The following is a 19,797-nucleotide window of genomic DNA, read 5'->3' as shown; positions in this document are numbered from 1 at the left end:
GATATGATTTTGCATGCACAAGCCCATATCCAATATCAATCCTTGTCTTTCCAAATGTTGTCCCTCATAATTTCCTCCAGTAACTTTCCTACCACTGATGTTAAGCTCAGTAGCCGATAGTTCCTAGTTTGCCTATGTAGCCTTTCTGAAATAAAGACAAAGCATTTGCCACCCTCCAGCCTTCCAGTGCCTCACGCATGGTTAAGGGCGATGCAAATATCTCTACCAGTCACCCAGCAAAGCGTTCCTTGAGTCCCACCATGACTGAGGATTCACTCGATCTGGCCCTGGGCATTTATCCATCTTAATATGCCTAAGACCACCAACATCTTCTCTTATGGAATATGGATATGTTCTAATCCATCACTATTCATTCCCCTTCATTCTTTAGTCCCCATGGCCTTTTTCATGGTAAATACAGATGAGAAATATTTATGTAACACCTTGCCCATCTCCTGCGGCTCCACACAAAGATGATCGCATTGATCCTTAAGAGAACCCATTCTCTCCCTCGTCATCCCCTTCCTCTTGATATCATATAATCTCTTAGGATTCTCCTTTACCTCGATGCCTAAGCTATCTCGTCCTCTTTTTTGCCCTCCTGATTTCCCTCTTAAGTGTACTCCTTATATAATCCTTAAGCGCACTCCTCACATATCAGGAAGGCTGGATCCGCCCTTGGGGGGGGGAGTTGGATTCACGGGGGGTGGTCTTGGAGGGGAGGATGCTCCTCAAACTGCGGAGCATCCTGGACAATACAGCTCACCCCCTCCATGACACACTGGTCAACCTGAGGAGCACCTTCAGCAACAGACTGGTCCCACCAAGATGCAGCACAGAACGCCACAGGAGATCCTTCTTCCCTGGGGCTATCAAACTGTACAACTCCTCCCCCTTCTGTCATAGGGTAGACTGAGACTGACTCCCCTCCCCCTCCTACCCTCCCCCCCCCCCCAATTCCTCAATCTTTGCACATCCCCAAAGCCTCACCACTCGTCACTTTAATTTAATGTTTCATGTTTCATGTATTTTGTGGTTTTATGACTGTTGGCAAATTCATTTCCCTCCTGGGATAAAAAACGTTCTATCGTATCGCATCGTATCATATCATATCGTATCGTATCGTATCGTATCGCATCATATCGTATCGTATCGTATCGTATCGCATCGTATCGTATCGCATCGCATCGTATCGTATCGTATCGTTGCCACTTTCAGAGAACTATGGACTTGGACCCCAAGATCCGTCTGTACATCAATGGTATTGAGGGTCATGCCATCAATTATACATTTTCTCCTTACATTTGACCTCCCAAAGTGCATCATGGTGGTCACGGTGGCGCAGCAGTAGAGTTACTGCCTTACAGCGAATGCAGCGCCGGAGACCCGGGTTCGATCCCGACTATTGGTGCTGTCTGTACGGAGTTTGTATGTTCTCCCCGCGACCTGCGTGAGTTTTCTCCGAGATATTCGGTTTCCTCCCACACTCCAAAGACATACAGGTTTGTAGGTTAATTGGCTTGGTAAATGCAAAAAATGTCCCTAGTGGGTGTGGGTTAGTGTTAGTGTGCGGGGATCGCTGGTCAGCGTGGACCCGGTGGGCCGAAGTGTTTCCGCGCTGTATCCCTAAACAAAACTAAACCTCACACTTGCGTGGATTAAACTCCATCTGCATTTCCCCGCCCATTTCTATGGCTGATCAATATCCCACTGTAAACCTTGACAGCCTTCCTCACAGTCAGCGACTCCAGCTCTCGACCCGAAACGTTACCTATCCATGTTCTCCAGAGATACTGCCTGACCTGTTGAGCTACTCCCAGCACTCTGTGAAACGTCACCTATCCATGTTCTCCAGAGATACTGCCTGACCCGCTGAGCTACTCCAGCACTTTGTGTAACATAATCCTGGTGTCAACTGCAAACATATTGTTGGGATTGCTCTGAGAGAAGGTACAGGGTCCCTGGGCCGAATGTTCAACGGGCCAAATCATATAAGAAATATCAATGTGTAGGAAAGAAAACTGCAGATGCTAGTTTAAATCGAAGGTAGACACAAAATGCAGGAGTAACTCAGCGGGTCAGGCAGCATCCCTGGAGAGAAGGAATGGGTGACGTTTTGGGTCGAGACCCTTCTTCAGACTGATATCAAGATTCAGATAGCTCCTCTGTCCCTCTCTTTCCCCTTCCCCTTCCTAGTTCTCCCACTAGTCTTCCTGTCTCCTACTACATTCTATTTTTGTCCCGCCCCCTCTCCTGACATCAATCTGAAGAAGGGCCTTGACCCGAAACGTCACCCATTCCTTCTCTCCAGAGATGCTGCCTGACCCGCTGAGTTACTCCAGCATTTTGTGTCTACCTAAGAAATATCAATTGTACATTTTAATGAAGGGGTGGGCAATGGAAAGGTCCCTGATAACATTTGGAAAGAGGCAAGGCCGCTTTCTCTCCTGTCTGTTTTTTTTCATTGGCTCTTTTGCTAAAACAATGAATGAAAGAAAGTGTTGAAAAGCAAGTTGATTATCGCAAAAAGTGGAAGCACTCAGATCGAAGCCTCACAGTTCATGGAAAATACCATTGTTTTTTGATCAAGCATACTTTCGATCCACAGTTGGATCAGCATTTGTAACCCAAAGGTGATGTTTCGAGTGGAGTCCCTTCTTCCAACCTGTGGTCTGTGGTATCACAGAATGAGGTCATTGGGACCAGCGACCACAACTCTAAGCTCTGAGAGACAACTTGGCATAAATAGAGTAGACATCGGCAAAGATAGAGTAGACAGTTAGAGTCTATTCCCAGGGTGGAAATGTCCAACATTTGAGGGAATAGCTATAAGGTGAGAGGGGGAAAGTTTCATGGAGATGTACGGGGTGGGGGGTGGGGGGTGGGGGGTGGGGGAGCTGGAACGCATTTCCAGTGTTGGAAGGCACATAGAAGTGTAGGGAATATAGGTGATCAGGATCATGTACATGCAGATGAGATCAGTTTGACTTCGCATCATGTTCAGCTGTGGGCCAAAGTGCCGGTTCCAGTGCTGTACTGTTCTACGTTCCAGCTTCTTCAGGCAGAAGGTGATGGTATATGGATGGGGTTGCCAACTGTCCCGTATTAGCCGTGACATCCGTATTTTGGGCTAAATTCGTTTGTCCCGTACGGGACCGCCCTTGTCCCGTATTAGGCCCAGGGGGCACTGTAGGCCCAGACGCTGTAGGCCTGGACGCTGTAGGTCCGGACAGTGTAGGTTCGGACAGTGTAGGTCCAGACAGTGTGGATCTGGACAGTGTAGGTCCGGAGGCCCGGGCACCGCCTTACAGAAGTTGCGTAGCAACCCGCCTCCCGGCCCGGGCGGCCGCCGTTGGTGGAGTGGGAGCACGTGGCCCCTGGCTGGGTGTGGTCACGTGGGGCACCTTGTCCCTTATTTGGGAGTGAGATAGTTGGCAACCCCTATATATGGAGTAAGCTGCATGAGGAAGTAGTTGAGGCAGGTACAATAACAACATTTAATAGACATTTGGACAGGTACAGGATAGGAAAGGTTTGGCAGATATGGGCTAAACATGATTGAATGGGTATGGTTTAGCTGGGAATCTTGGTGGTAATGGATTAGTTGGTCTTGTAGGGCCTGCGTTATGCTGTGACTCGATGACTATGACATTCCGAGCTGGGGTGTGCACCACAAACTGGGGGGGCATGTAAAGGTTTAATCCAGTGCCTTTAAAGCACAATATAAATAAGCACAGGTCAGATCAGCAGGTTGCATTACACTCTTAGCCTTAGCTCTCAGGTGCTCCGTTACATTATTGAAGTGCATACATGGAAATTGCATTCTAATAGCACCAGGGAAAACTTGTATGACACCATTGGAGTACAACAGAAATATTTTTTCACTGCTTTATCCGTCAAAAGCCATAAAAATCAATACCAACATTTATATAGTGTCAAGTTCCCTGTCTGGGCCCTTATTCAGTCAGTAGACAAACCAAACTTGCTGAAGTGGGGGTGGTACGGTGGCGTAGCAGTAGAGCTGCTGCCTTACAGCACCGGAGACCCGGGTTTGATCCTGGCTAAGGGCGCTCGTATGTACGGAGTTTGTACGTTCTCCCCGTGACTGTGTGGGTTTTCTCCGGCTGCTCCGGTTTCCTCCCATACTCCAAAGGTGTACAGGTTTGTAGGGTAATTGGCTTGGAACAATTGTAAATTGTCCCTAGTCTGTGTAGGATAATGTTAGTGTGTGGGGATCGCTGGTCGGTGCGGACTCGGTGGGCCAAAGGGCCTATTTCCACTCTGTATCTGTAAACTAAACTAAATTTCTTGGCACGTCATAGATTTAGCAAGTTGACCCTGACTTTCTCGTTGCTCCTGGTCCTGATCATTCACGGCATATAATGGGATGATGAAATACATGAGTGGTGGGGAGAGGGAGATGGGGTGGAACTAGGTGGAATGTGGAGAGGATAGTGGATGTGGAGAGGATATTTCCACTAGTGGGAGAGTCTAGGGGTAGAAGTCAGAGCCTCAGAATTAAAGGACGTTCTTTTAGAAAGAAGATGAGGAGAAATTTCTTTACTTAGAGGGTGGTGAATCTGTGGGATTCTTTGCCGCAGAAGGCTGTGGAGGCCAAGTCAGTGGATATTTTTAAGGCAGAGATAGATGTATTCTTGATTAGTACAGGTGTCAAAGGAGAAGGCAGGAGAATGGGGTTAGGAGGGAGAGATAGATCAGCCATGATTGAATGGCGGAGTAGGCTTGATGGACCCTTATGACCTTGTGACCTTATGAATGGACACTTCAGCAAACTATTTTAAGCTCCTGCTTTCAGAAACAGGCTCAGTGTCATTGTATTTTACTTTATCCCAGCACCATGCTGCGATGTTAATCGTTCCCACATACCACCCTGCGTGCCTTTCGGTCACTAAAGTTGCCTCTTCACACTTCCTCAGTACTCACTGTGTTGTGCATTAGAGATGATGGCTCCATACAGCTGGGGGAATCTTCATTAAAGCAACTTGATTCCAAACTGATTATATCATCGATAACATCATCCATCTAAAAATCAACGTGATGTGCAGGTTAAAGTGACAATCAGGCTATGGTGCTCTCAACGTCACGTTAAGTGACAATAAAAGAAGATGGGCTGGAAGCTCCAATACGTCAGGGACCTTGAGTGAAATGTATTTATATGGATAACTAATGAAAACTAATCAAATTGATGGCTTTCACTTAAAACTTAGCTATTTGCCAAGGCAATAACCCACAACTCTGTTAAAGCTTTGCAGAGCAATACAAATCAACTATATCATATACAAATTAACAAGATGGGTTGACAATTCCAGTGGGCTTGTATTCACTGCAATTTAGAAGGATGAGAGGGGATCTTATAAAAACGTATAAAATTATAGAAGGACTGGACAAGCTAGATGCAGGAAAAATGTTCCCAATGTTGAATGAATCCAGAACCAGGGGCTGGTCTAAGAGAGTCTAAGAATAAAGGGGAGGCCATTTAAAACTGATATGAGAAAAAACTTTTTCACCCAGAGAGTTGTGAATTTGTGGAATTCTCTGCCACAGAGGGCAGTGGAGGCCAATTCACTGGACGAATTTAAAAGAGAGTTAGGTAGAGCTCTAGGGGCTAGTGGAATCAAGGAATATGGGGAGAAGGCAGGCAGTTTCTATGTTGCATTTATGTCTTTGGTCCACAAGTCAAAGAGAATTGGTCACCAATGTTCCCCTCTTCAATGATTTCTCAATTAACTTCATTTCCATATTTACAGATAGTCATTTTATATTTACAGATGATAAATGTGAGGCTTCATAATTCACCGCTATTTGTCACTTACACAAGTATTGTACATACCCTGGTGTTTAACTAATGACTCTCAGTATTTCTATTACTGATGGCTTGCATTTCTTCCACATTTCCTCAGCTCAGTATGATAAACATCATGTCAGATTTACAGGATTTGTGTGCTTGGCTTCCAGTGCAAGGACAGAGTGATTTGGGAATTCTGGATTTTGAGGCCTTACATTAACATAACACAAAATATAAGCCGTGTAGGAAGGAACTACAGATGTTGGTTTAAACTGAAGAGCGACACAAAAAGCTGGAGTAACTCAGCATCTCTGGCAAAAAGGAATAGGTGATATTTTGGGTCGAGAACCTTCTTCAGACTGAGAGTCAGGGGAAAGGGAAAAAGGAGAGATAGAGATGGTGGTGTAGAGAGATATAGGACAAATGAATGAAAGAGATGCAAAAAAGTAACGATGATAAAGGAAACAGGCCTTTGTTAGCTGTGACCTAGGTGAGAACAAGTACAGACAATGAGACTCAAGACGACTGAAGCTGGTACGACTTAGGTGGAGGAGGGATGGAGAGACAGGGAATGCAAGGGTTACATATGAGTTTGTGCAAATAATTTTCTGCTGTGTGTTCCCTATCGTAACCATTCTTTCAGGGAAGAGGTGAACAGAAATGATACAATTCCCTGCAGAGATGACTGCATGAGAGTGCTTCTCTTTAGCCATCCTCACATTTGTTCCAAGTAGCAAGATTATGAACAGCTATCACAAGAAAGAAACAGCAAATGCTGGTTAAAATCAAAGGTAGACACAAAATGCTAGAGTAACTCAGCAGGTCAGGCAGCATCTCAGGAGAGAAGGAATGGGTGACGTTTCGGGTTGAGACCCTTCTTCAGACCGATGTCAAGCGAGGGGGTGGGACAAAGATAGAAAGTAGTCGGAGACATTAAGACTAGTGGGAGAACTGGGAAGGGGGAGGAGAAAGAAAGGGAAAGCAGGGACTATCTGAAGTTGGGGAAGTCAATGTTCATACTGCTGGGGTGTAAACTACCCAAGTGAATTATGAGGTGCTGTTCCTCCAATTTGCACTGGGCCTCACTCTGACAACGGAAGAGGCCCAGGACAGAAAGGTCAGACTGGGAATGGGAGGGGGAGTTGAAGTATTGAGCCACCGGGAGATCAGGTAGGTTAAGACGGACTGAGCGAAGGTATTCAGCGAAACGATCGCTGAGCCTGCGCTTGGTCTCGCCGATGTAGAGAAGTTGGCACCTGTTATGAAACATTTTAAGATATAGAGAAATCCAAAAATTGGAAAGAACATTATAAAATGACCTTTAAAACTTCTAATTTCCTGTCAGAGGAGCAAAAACTGAAAGTAATCTTAATTCATGATTAAAGGTCAACAATGTGGACAACGCAATGAAAGCCAAGAAATGGTTTTGATTGGGAAGGCGTTACCACAAGGAAAGTGAACACAGTGAGATAGAGGGACAAGTCTCCTCAAACCCATCCTCACAAGCAGCTGAGCAATGCCGCTGGGGCAGCATTTATGGACAGTTTCCAACTTGCCCTCTAAACGGGAGAGGATGCAAACAGGGAAGGTTAAAACAAAGTTATAAAACTATTTTAAAACTATGTTCATAAATATTTTTTCCCAGTTCTTGTTTCGCTATTTATCATTGGTTTCAAGTTAATTTAAGGAAATTAATTTGGAGGTCAGAATTTTAACAAACATTTATTTTTGTCCTGCAGAGTTAAAATTTCATAGACTTAAAGCAAAATGGTATTCACAAGTGTATCAAAAATCCCTAAATGTGAGTGATTACCATGGCTCTTCTTTCTTAAGCTCATATTTGTAAAAGTTGCTCATCTGCCAATTGCAGGTCATGAAAATGGAAACTTGTCAGCTTATGAATGTTGGGAGGTGTACCTTAACAAGTTTATTACGATTTCAAGGCTTTTTGGCTTCAGGAAAATGGATTGGCTATTTTTATTTGAGATTGGAGTAGAACTAAAGGAATCATTTTTGACATAGTACTTAGACGGTTAGACACAAAATGCTGGAGTAACTCAGCAGGACAGGCAGCATCTCTGGAGAGAATGAATGGGTCCCGTTCCTTCTCTCCAGAGATGCCCCCTGTCCCGCTGAGTTACTCCAGTATTTTGTGTCTATCTTCAGTGTAAACCAGCATATGCAGTTCCTTCCTTGACATAGTAGTTCACGTACATGCTACATGGATGGAGTTGGATGACTTTCAAGTAGCCCCCAAAATTTCTCAAAGTTTAAAGAATCCAATGAGGTCAATAGAAAATGTCATTAAATTATGATTAACATAGAAACATAGAAAATAGGTGCAGGAGTAGGCCATTCGAACCAGCACCACCATTCAACATGATCATGGCTGATCATCCAAAATCAGTACCCCCATTCCTGCTTTCTCCCCATATCCCTTGATTCTGTTAGCCCTAAGAGCTATATCTAACTCTCTCTTGTATACATTAAAAAGTCCTTTCTGTCAAGACTTGAGTTTCTCATACTGTGAGCCTTCTGTGAGCATCATTGAGACCACATTGAAAATTGTGGGAGAGTGGAGCCAGTTTAGATGGGGCATCTTGGTCGGTAATGGACAGGGTAGGATAGTTTAGAGGGATATAAGCCAAACGTGGCTAAGTAGGACTAGCTTGGTCGTCATGGACAAGTTGGGTCTGTTACTATATGTCGGAAAGAACTGCAGATGCTGGTATAAATCGAAGGTAGACACATAATGCTGGAGTAACTCAATGGGTCAGGCAGTATCTCTGGAGAGAAGGAATGGGTGATGTTTCGGGTCGAGACCCTTCTTCAGACTGATATCAGGGGAGTGGGCGGGACAAAGATAGAATGTAGTCGGAGACAGAATGTAGTCGGAGACTGTTATTATGTTGGATGACCTTATGAGCTGATGTGTGATCTGGAAAAAGCCGTTAATTGTCTGCAATGAAGCCTTGCATGCAATCTTGTCATTGGCAAACAATAACATAAAGTAAAATAAATACAATGAAGCCTCTAACAATCTTCCTTTCTACCGTAGCAAAATTATTTGTAAAGAAAAGCATTCAAATATATTAAAGGAAAAATCACCTCATTTTCTTGGTTGGTTCCCAGAGACAGCAGTGTGATTGGACTGTCGGGCATATTGGTTTCATTGCTAGAGGGGAGACGACCATTTCTCATAACAGGAGGTGCTCCAATAGTCTCTCCCAGGTGTGAGTGAGAAATGGAAAGGCTCTGATTGGAAAACTTGGTGCCCAGTGCCAGGTACTGTTTCACCTGCTGCCTCTGTGCCTGGTGGATATGGTACTTTGATGAGTTTTCTAGGTGTGTCTGGACCTGTTGAAAATAACGTGACAAACTTTGAAAATCTTGTTTATAGAGCGGGCATGCACAGTAGCAGCACATTACTTTTGTCCTCAGATGCTCTACACAATAGAACCATTAAAGCTACACATTCTCGAAAGCGTTTATTACATTGGTGTTGGATTTGAAATAACAAAGATGAAACTGAAATATAAGGAAATCATAACAAAATCATTCAGTCATAATTATATTACCAAAATCAACTCTTTTGCTTTTGTTTTGATCTATTGGAATGTCCAAAATCAGTTTTGAGTACATTACCACAGTCATGAATGTGTCCAAAAATACAACTCCCTGAATGATATCTGATTCTCTTTTAAGAGATGCGTCTATATTTCAGAAGCTTTTTTTTTAAACAAATTTAAAGTTGTGTTAATTGTTGCATTGTAACATTCTTTATGAAAAGATCTGAAGTCTACAATTTTCAGTCTAAAATAAGATCTGTTAAATTATTGTTATACTTATATATTTAAACTTGGGAAACATAATAACCTCTATTTTCACAAGGAAACACTATCCTGAAACATTGAGCGATTTATCTCTAAGCAAGAGGGGTATTAATAGTAATAACCCTGTGAATCCAGTTGAGGTCATTTACTAGACTGCAACTCAGTTGTAAATTAGACACACTTGCCAGTCTACAACAGAGCTGCAGACTAGAAGAGGCACTGAAATAAACACAGTACGCTCTATGGCACCATGGTGGCATTGGAAATGAGTACATTGCTGAAGAGTAGAGATGATGATGGTGGGGCGGGAGGGAGGACGAGGCTTGGGAGGAATTCATGAGTCGGCTTGCTAAAGCATTAAAATATTTGGACTTAGCAGATCATTGATATAATCAGCTGTAAACATTCAGCAACATGTATCTAATTCTCACCTTGTAATACGCATATTCTGATATATGTGGCATTTTCTGATTCACAGAAGAACGTGGTTCACTTGCAGTTTGTGAGGACAACAACTCCTCAGCTCCCTCCAGAGTGATCTTTCTGCAGTCAGACTTCAGAACACTGCTACCGCCAGAGCCAAGCAGAAGACTTTATAAACTCACAAGGAATGCTAAGGGATCTAATTGGCGCAGACTGGTCCATTCTTCCATTATGAGTGTGACAACTACTTCAGAGAGCTACTTATTTAGAAAGACGTCACTTTCCTTCAGTTTGATCACGACAATAATTCTGCATAGTCTATTTATCATGAGTGCCACCGGGAAAGTACCCCTCTGCCTCGTAACTGAGCAGCAACCATTTACCCAACTGTCTACTGCCACATTTTCCTCCAGGGTCTCCATGAATAATATACTGTTTGTTCTTCCTCTTTCAAAACATGCTCGTCATTTTTATTACTTATTTCTATAGCTCATTGTATTGCTTATATTTACATACAGAATGCAAGACTTTGATCAGCATAAACAGTACGACTATAGTCCTACTGTAAACAAAAATATAACATTGTGCGTTTTCAATTTGCTCCTTACATTAGCTGTTACATTATAACCAGCCTCAGGGCACACTTTTTATTATTCCTACCAGAATACTACACAAGGGTTGATGTGTGATTTTTATACCATGTAAATGTTGAAGAATATTTTTTCTGCAGGATTAATAAAAGATGCTCTTCTGAATTTATGAGATTAATTGTTTAACAATTTATGTCTTTCTTTTTTCAGAACTGGGCAAACCTTTTGCATCAGAGTGTAAAAATCGCACATGCCAAGGTCATTTTTATAAAGCCGTCTGAAGTGTACACACAGATGCACTTACAGTGTTCCCTAAAAGTATTATGTCTAATTACAATTTCCTGCTTCTTGTGTGCATATTTCAAAACTTGTAAAACACATTCTGAAGTGACTAGGTTTTCTGAAATGTACAGTATTAGTGTTTTGAAGATCATCTTTAAAAATTAGAATCAAATGAAAGTAAGAAGATTTTTTTCCTTTAATAATTATTAATTTTATTGTTCCAGATAAGATTGCCCCCGAGAAGATTAAATTTGTGTTTAGTTCTGGTGTTTATTTCAAAAAGTGCAAGATCAATCGCAATAGATTCTACCAAAACTGAGTGGCCACCTTCATCAGAAGGAATACTTTCCTCCAAATGTGGATTGAGAAGATGCTCCATTAAAATTGCGATGTTTCAGTAGATAAAGTACTTCCAATGGGGTCTGTGTGGAAAGGGTACCAGCTTTCAGGTTCCTGGGTACGCACATCGCAGAGGATCTTACCTGGTCTACCAACACCATCACCACAGTAAAGAAGGCACAGCAGAGACTCCACTTCCTGAGGATCCTCAGGAAAACCAACCTGCAGGAGAAGCTCATGTTGTCCTTCTATCGCTGCTCCATCGAGAGTGTGCTGGCATACTGTATAACCACATGGTATGCCAGCTGCTCAGAAAAGGACAGGAAGGCCCTTCAGAGGGTCATCACGACGGCCCAGAAGATCATCGGCTGCTCACTGCCCTCCCTGGAGCACCTGTTCAGACTACGCTGCCTCAGTAGAGCAGGCAAAATAATAAAAGATCCATCCCACCCCGGCCACCGTCTGTTTGTTCATCTGCCCTCTGGTCGACGTTTCAGGTCGATCAAATCCCGAACAAACAGACTTAAGAACAGTTTTTACCCCAGGGCCATACGAGAACTGAACACTACCTTTGCACTAGGCAACACCGTTAAAAAATCTTGTACTTAATATAATTGTATTTAATTGTATTTATGTATTTATTTGTTTTTGCATTTATTGCATATATGTTTGTACGCACCGTCAGGATTGGCTATTTTTTAATTTCGTTGTACTCGTTGCAATGACAATAAATGAATATTATTATTATTATTATTATTTGAGTGGTAGAGTAAAACCCAAATCATAGCATCTTAGCAGCACAGAAATAGGTCATTCAGTACAGTGACACAGCGGTAGAGTTGCTGCCTTACAGCGCCGGAGACCCAAGTCCGATCCTGACTATGGGTGCTTGTCTGTACAGAGTTTGTACGTTCTCCCGTGACCTGTGTGGGATTTCCTCCAGGATCTCAGGTTTCTTGCCACATTCCAAAGACGTGCAGATTTGTAGGTTATTTGGCTTGGTATAATTGTAAATTGTCCCTAGTGTGTGTAGGATAGTGTACGTGTGCGGGGATCGCTGGTCGGCGTGGACATGGTGGGCCGAAGGGCTTGTTCCGCGCTGAGGGAGTACAGAGAAGGTTCACCAGATTGATTCCTGGGATGGCAGGACTTTCATATGAAGAAAGATTGGATAGACTCGGCTTGTACTCGCTGGAATTTAGAAGATTGAGGGGGGAACTTATAGAAACTTACAAAATTCTTAAGGGGTTGGACAGGAAGATTGTTCCCGATGTTGGGGAAGTCCAGAACAAGGGGTCACAGTTTAAGGATAAGGGGGAAGTCTTTTAGGACCGAGATGAGAACGTTTTTTTTCACACAGAGAGTGGTGAATCTGTGGAATTCTATGCCACAGAAGGTAGTTGAGGCCAGTTAATTGTCTATATTTAAGAGGGAGTTAGATGTGGCCCTTGTGTCTAAAGGGATCAGGAGGTATGGAGAGAAGGCAGGTATGGGATACTGAGTTGGATGATCAGCCATGATCATATTGAATGGCGGTGCAGGCTCGAAGGGCCGAATGGCCTACACCTGCATCTATTTTCTATGTTTCTATGTATCTCTAAACTAAACTAAGCCCATTGAACAATTTAACCATTAATATTCTCAGCTCCTTCCTGCCTTGTTTTCTCCCTTCAAATCTGCATCCTATTACTTTTTCTCAACCTTCATTAAACTTGCTTTTACTCCTCTGATTGCATTCCAAATCACAACTCCTTACAGCGTGAGCATGTCTCCTTTGGTTTATTTTGTCAAATACCTTTAATCCTGACCCTTCCAGCACTAAGAACAGGGTACCCAAGCAATTTGTATTTGGCCCACAGCATCTTGTGGATGGTTTTACTGATGCTACAGTACGCAACACCTCCCTCCTTGGCTTTCTGTTTGTGGCCATTGTTGAGGATGTGTTTGGAGGATTGGTTTAGAGAGCATGGTATAGTGTAGTGTGGTGCATTGGGGTTTCAAGTAGATGTAGATGTAGATGTAGACAACAGATGTGACCAGGTAGATGATGGAGGTTGATCGGGCAAAAAATGTTGCTGATTAAGCTGGCTGCCAGATGAAGGTCGATGTAAAACAATCCTCGTGGAAATGGAGATCCTCGGATTGACGATGTTTGGGGGTGGGTGGGTTTTTCAAATGGATGATTGGTGGGGGGTAGTCAGCCAACAGGTGAAGGTGACAGGTTAATGACAGTGGGGATGAGGAGATCATGGCAGGGATAAGGATAAGGGCAGATTATAACGGGCAGTGACCTGATAAAGTGTAACCCATTAACTGACGAAGAAGCAGGCCTCTATCCTTTCTTAAGTCTTGCTTTCATGTGTTAAAATGTTCTACTTGATGCCAATCAGTGTTGTATGTTTTTTGTCATCACTGCCTATGCTCACCACCTTTGTATAATAACCTATCTCAGGCACTAATAAAGCTGGTACTGACTTTGATCCACAAACTGCAAAGGTTTCTGCAAGCCCAATTTTTGGGCAACTCTAACCCAGACTCTTTGCACTTTTATCAATTCTCTTTTCTGTCTTCTTTCATCTAAGGGTCAAAGGCAGTCACTAAAATATTCATCTGAAAATTCAGGGAAACATCTCTGATTCGAGAGTGCCAGGAAGCCTGAATGGTGAGGGAGTGTAGTCAGCAATTACGTAGGAAAGACAGACTGAGAGGATACAAGACGAGTGTGCAAAAGAGAAAAATAAAGAGTAATAACAGCAGACTCAGCAGGTCAGGAAGCAATTCTGAAAAGAAACAATGTTTTAGATTGAAGACCTTTCATTGGAAATGATGTTAAGTGTTAGGTGGTCGACACAAAATGCTGGAGTAACTCAGCAAGGCAGGCAGCATCTATGGAGAGAAGGAATGGGTCGAGACCCTTCTTCAGACTGATGTTAAATGTTGGTCAGATATGCACTTCTGCACGAAGTTTCATTGTCTCAGAAGTCCCTGAAGAGCTCTGGACCTAATAAGGTTATTTTTGAACAGCAGTTGTTCAATAGGAATTGCAGCAATCAATTTTGGTCTCAGCAAAGCAGCCAAATAATCTGTTTTATTGTAGTTAAGGAATCAATATCTCAAACTTTACTTCAGAATTACATGATGGCCTCAGAAACGTTGGCCAGAAAGATCAGTTAGAATCTTGCTTAAAATCTCATTTAAAAATCTATTCCCTGACAGTGCATCATTCCTTCATTGCGCATTGAGGCAACAGCTCAGACATCCTTGCACTCCTGACTCAGCAAGATGCTAATCTGACCCACAGCTGCCTGAAAGTGAGATGAATGGAGGGAGGGTGCTATTTTTCAGGGTGGTTCTGTTGATCAAATGTTACGATGTAGTTCTCTCTTAGAACCCAGCAAAAATATTCCTCTATTAACAACTGAATTATTTTTGTGAAAGATAGACACAAAATGCTGGAGTAACTCAGCGGGACAGGCATCATCTCGGAAGGAATGGGTGGCATTTCGGGTCGAGAGGCTACTTCAGACTGATTTTTTGAGAGAGTATTTCTATCAACCGTCGAAGTGCAAACCCAGTAGAAGACTTAGTCAATGAACTGGTGGTTTACCACTCTTTATAATAAGCATCATGTGGTTAACCTCCATGTAGACAATAGACAATAGACAATAGACAATAGGTGCAGGAGGAGGCCATTCGGCCCCTCGAGCCAGCACCGCCATTCAATGTGATCATGGCTGATCATTCTCAATCAGTACCCCGTTCCTGCCTTCTCCCCATACCCTCTGACTCCGCTATCCTTAAGAGCTCTATCCAGCTCTCTCTTGAATGCATTCAGAGAATTGGCCTCCACTGCCTCCTGAGGCAGAGAATTCCACAGATTCCACAGATGTACATACTGGGAACACCCAATTACACCTCCACACCAGTCTCGTCATTGCATAGAAACATAGAAGAAACATAGAAAAATAGGTGCAGGAGTATGCCATTTGACCCTTTGAGCCAGCACCACCATTCAATATGATCATGGCTGATCATCTAAAATCAGTAGTCCGTTCCTGCTTTTTCCCCATATCCCTTGATTCCATTAGCCTTAAGAGCTCTTTTGAAAACATCCAGTGAATTGGCCTCCACTGCCTTTTGTGACAAAGAATTCCACAGATTCACAACTCTCTGGGTGAAAATGTTTTTCCTCATCTCAGTCCTAAATAGCCTACCCCTTATTCTTAAACTGTGACCCTTGGTTCTGGACTCCCCACCAACATCGGGAACATTTTTCCTGCATCTAGCCTATCCAATCCTCTAAGAATTTTAAATGTTTCGATAAGATCCCCTCTCATTCTTCTAAATTCCACTGAATACAAGCCCAGTCGACCACTTTTCCTCATATGTCAGTCCCGCCATCCCGGGAATTAACCTGGTGAACCTACTCTGCACTCCCTTAATAGCAATAATGTTCTTCCTCAAATTTGGAGACCAAAATTGCACACAATATTCCAGGTGCGGTCTCACCAGGGCCCTGTACAACTGCAATAGGACCTCCTTGCTCCTAAACTCAAATCCTCTCGCAATGAAGGCCAACATGCCATTAGCTTTCTTCACTGCCTGCTGTACCTGCCTGCTTACTTTCAGTGACTGATGTACAAATACACCAAGGTCTCGATGCACCTCCCCTTTTTCCCATCTGACACCATTCAGATAATAATCTGAATTCCAATGCATCCACGATTTCTAGGGCCACATCCTTGAGTACTCTGGGATGCAGACCATCAGGCCCTGGTGATTTATCTGCCTTCAGCCCCAACAGTTTACCTAACAGCATTTCCTGACTAATGTTCCTCCCTCCCACAGCTTTTTTCCACGAGTGACAGTTCTACTCAATTACCAAAATCTGTAGTCTCTTTTTTGCTCTGGTTTATTTCACCCACATGTTTAGACCGTAATGGTGTATCCTTATTGTTTTGATATGTTTATGCTTTATTCTTAATTGTTAACTGTATGTTTGTGTCGTCATTTGTGAGCGGAGCACCAAGGCACATTCCTTGTATATGCACATACTTGGCCAATAAACTTGTTCATTCATTCATTCATTCATTCATTCATTCATTCACTAGAACCTCGGTCCCCTAGTATTTCTGAGAGATTGTTTGTGTCTTCCTTATGAAAACAGAACAAAAGTACTCTTTAACTGTTCTAATTTCAAGTTACTCTCATCAACTAGACCTGGCTGCATGGTCTTAATGCACAAATTGTTCAAAATGTAATCTAATTTATAGTTCCCCAAATTTAAACGTCATAGTACTTTCATGTTCCTGGCTTGATTGCATTAACCTCCCAAGCTGTAATCTCAGATTTGATTAGTACGGGTGTCAGGGGTTATGGAAGGCAGGAAAATGGGGTTGAGAGGGAGAAATTGATCAGCCATGACTGAATGGGCAGCAGAGTGGTGCAGCTGCTGCCTTTCGGAGCCAGAGACCCGGGTTCACTCCTGACCATGGGTAGTGTCTGTATGGAGTTTGTACATTCTCCCCGTGACCTGCATGAGTTTTCCCCGGGATCTCCGGTTTCCTCCCACACTCCAAAGACGTACATGTTTGTAGGTTAATTGGCCAGGTATAAAAGTAAATTGTCCCTAATGTGTGTAGGATAGTGTTAGTGTGCAGGGATTACTGGTCGGCACGGGTCCCATGGGCCGAAGGGCCTGTTTCCGTGCAGTATCTCTAAACTAAACTAAACTAAAAGTAGACTTGATGGGCCGAATGATCTAATTATAAGTTCATAAGGTTCCTATAACTTATAAACCTATAAATAGAGAAGTGTGTGAACATGACACATTGCCCTCCACCCCAACCCCATCCAACCTGTGGCCTTTCAATAGACAATAGACAATAGACAATAGGTTCAGGAGAAGGCCATTCGGCCCTTCGAGCCAGCACCGCCATTCAATGTGATCATGGCTGATCTTTCTCAATCAGTACCCCGTTCCTGCCTTCTCCCCATACCCCCTGACTCTCCCCATACCCCCTGAATTTCCTGCTCTCATCCTTATTCACAACATTATCTACCTTCCCCTTCACATTTCTTCCTGGTCAAGGAAGTAGAATATTGCACAAACATAGATTAATGCAACAGATAAAATGACCCAACCGGCCTGTGCGACATCTATCAAAGAACTACCCACACAGAATATCATGCACACACTTAGTTGAGATTATTGCAGTGCCTTCTGTACAAAACATACTATTGGCAACTCGACCTCTTGACTTTGTAAGCAGCAACATGTTCGAGTGTACAGACATTACATATGGTCACTAATGGAGTTTCCAGAGTTGGAGGAATACAAGTTACCCCAATGATTGTAGTGTTTGAGAATATCACAGGATTCAGGGAAAGAACAAGGCCAGGGAGAGATTTGAGCAGAAGGATGTAAAGTGCTGATGGAGTTCCTTCTATCCAGAGATGCTGCCTTCCCTGCTGAGTTACTCCAGCAATTTTGTGTCTACTTAAAGTGCTGATGGGTTGGTTGCTCATGTAGGTGAGCATCCAGAGAGGTGATAGATGTGGAGTCGTTTGTACTGTTTAGGATATGGTGGCAGAGCTTGCAGTCAGCTAAATCTTATAGAAGTTGGAAGGTGGAAGGATGATCAAGTAAGCATTAGAGATGTCAAGTGCACAGTTAATAAAAACGTGGTTATAATAATAATAATAAGCATTTATTTTATATAGCGCCTTTCCAGAAGCTCAAAGCGCTTTACATAAACAATCATAACATAAAAACAAACAGACAAACTATCCTAACGGAGAAGTGGCGAATAAACAACGCCAGCATCCTCTCACGTCAGGGTCCGGCAGGATAAAAATAGGTGGTTATTATGATGGCAACATGTGTCTTTGGAAAGACGAGAGTGTAATGTTTAGAATGGTTGTTTGTCATGGCAAAGCCTCTTAAATTCAAACTTTGGAATATTAAGTCTACTTTCTGTTTTCAGAAAAACATAATTTACGCGTCCTTTTAACTGCCTCAGCTGAGCTCTTCTAATGTTTATTTAACTAATTCAATGCTTAAATAATAAATGAGAAGGGTACAAACTAACAACTAATATTAGGTACCAAAAATATTTACTTAAAAATGAACTGCTTCTTGGAAATCTATATTCCTGGAAAGTGGATACAGTAGATTAACTTCTAATCTACTGTATCCACTTTTCCAGGTGTCAACCTCACTACATCGGCGAGACCAAGCGAGACCATCGGTGATCGTTTCGCTCAACACCTTCACTCAGTCCGCCTTAACCAACCTGATCACCCGGTGGATCAGCACTTCAACTCCCCCTCCCACTCCCAATCTGACCTTTCTGTCCTGGGCCTCCTCCATTGTCAGAGTGAGGCCCAGCGCAAATTGGAGGAACAGCACCTCATATTTCGCTTGGGTAGTTTACACCCCAGCAGTATGAACTTCTCTAACTTCAGATAGTCCTTGCTTTCCCTCTCTCTCTCCATCCCCTCCCCCTTCCCAGTTCTCCCACTAGTCTTCCTGTCTCCGACTACATTCTATCTTTGTCCCGCCCCTTCCCCTGACATCAGTCTGAAGAAAGGTCTCGACCCGAAACATCACCCATTTCTTCTCTCCCGAGATGCTGCCTGACCTGCTGAGTTACTCCAGCATTTTGTGTCTATCTTGGAAATCTATGTTTTGAATTTAAATCTTTCTACTCAAGGCAATGCACAGCATATGGAGTGCATGTTTGATAGATTGTAGACATTGTCCAAGGAACTCCAGTTCACTATTACAGAAGATCAAAGTTATAGGGACAGGTGTTTCATCTTCTGCGGTTGCAGGGGAAGGTAGATACACCCAAAATATCCTCAATCTTTAGGGAACGGGGGTTCCCCACTTCCAGCATAGATGAGGCTCTCACATGGGACTCCTCAGTATCCCACAGCTCCATTCTTGCTCCCCCTCCTCCTAGTCATAACAGGGACAGAGTCCCCCTGGTCCTATCCTTTCACCCCATCATCCGTTGTATACAGCAAATAATCCTCTGACATTTTCGCCACCACCACCAGTCACATCTTCCCACTCCACCCCTTTCCGCAGAGACCATTGCCTGCGCAACTCCCTGGTTAACTCACCCCTTCCCACCCACACCACCCCCTCCCCTGGTACTTTCCCCTGCAACCGCAGGAGATGCAACACCTGTCCCTTTACCTCCTCCCTCGACTCCGTCCAGGGACCCCGACAGTCCTTTCAGGTGAGGCAGAGGTTCACTTGCACCTCCTCCAACCTCATCTACTTTCCTCTTTATCAGCGAGACCAAGCGCAGGCTCGGTGATCATTTTGCTGAACACCTCCGCTCAGTCCGGCTACGCTGATGTGATCTCCCGGTTGCAAATTGGAGGAACAGCACCTCATATTTCACTTAGGCAGCTTACTATCCAGCAGTATGAATATTGAAGTCTCTAACTTCAAGTAATCCTTGCTTCCCCTCTCCCTCCATCCCTCCCTCGCCCCAGCTCTCTGACCAGT

At 43.4% G+C, this 19,797-nt stretch overlaps 1 protein-coding gene across 1 annotated transcript in view; it reads right to left on the bottom strand.

Moving 5' to 3' along the window:
- LOC144603454 (transcription factor EC-like) overlaps positions 1-10,117 on the bottom strand; it is a 39,388-nt gene extending 29,271 nt beyond the window's left edge. The window contains exons 1-3 of the mRNA XM_078416662.1: positions 10,071-10,117; positions 8,915-9,163; positions 4,945-5,043 (exon numbers count right to left, since the gene is read on the bottom strand). Coding sequence (XP_078272788.1) covers positions 4,945-5,043; positions 8,915-9,163; positions 10,071-10,103 — 381 coding nt within the window. The 5' untranslated portion in view covers positions 10,104-10,117. The remainder of the gene's footprint in view (positions 1-4,944; positions 5,044-8,914; positions 9,164-10,070) is intronic.
- Positions 10,118-19,797: the final 9,680 nt, after the last annotated feature.

The sequence above is a fragment of the Rhinoraja longicauda genome, chromosome 20 (genome assembly GCF_053455715.1).
Source record: "Rhinoraja longicauda isolate Sanriku21f chromosome 20, sRhiLon1.1, whole genome shotgun sequence".
Classification (NCBI taxonomy): Eukaryota; Metazoa; Chordata; class Chondrichthyes; order Rajiformes; family Arhynchobatidae; genus Rhinoraja; species Rhinoraja longicauda.
The sequence above is the reverse complement of the archived record's forward strand: the minus strand, read 5'-3'. Positions and strand labels throughout refer to the sequence as shown.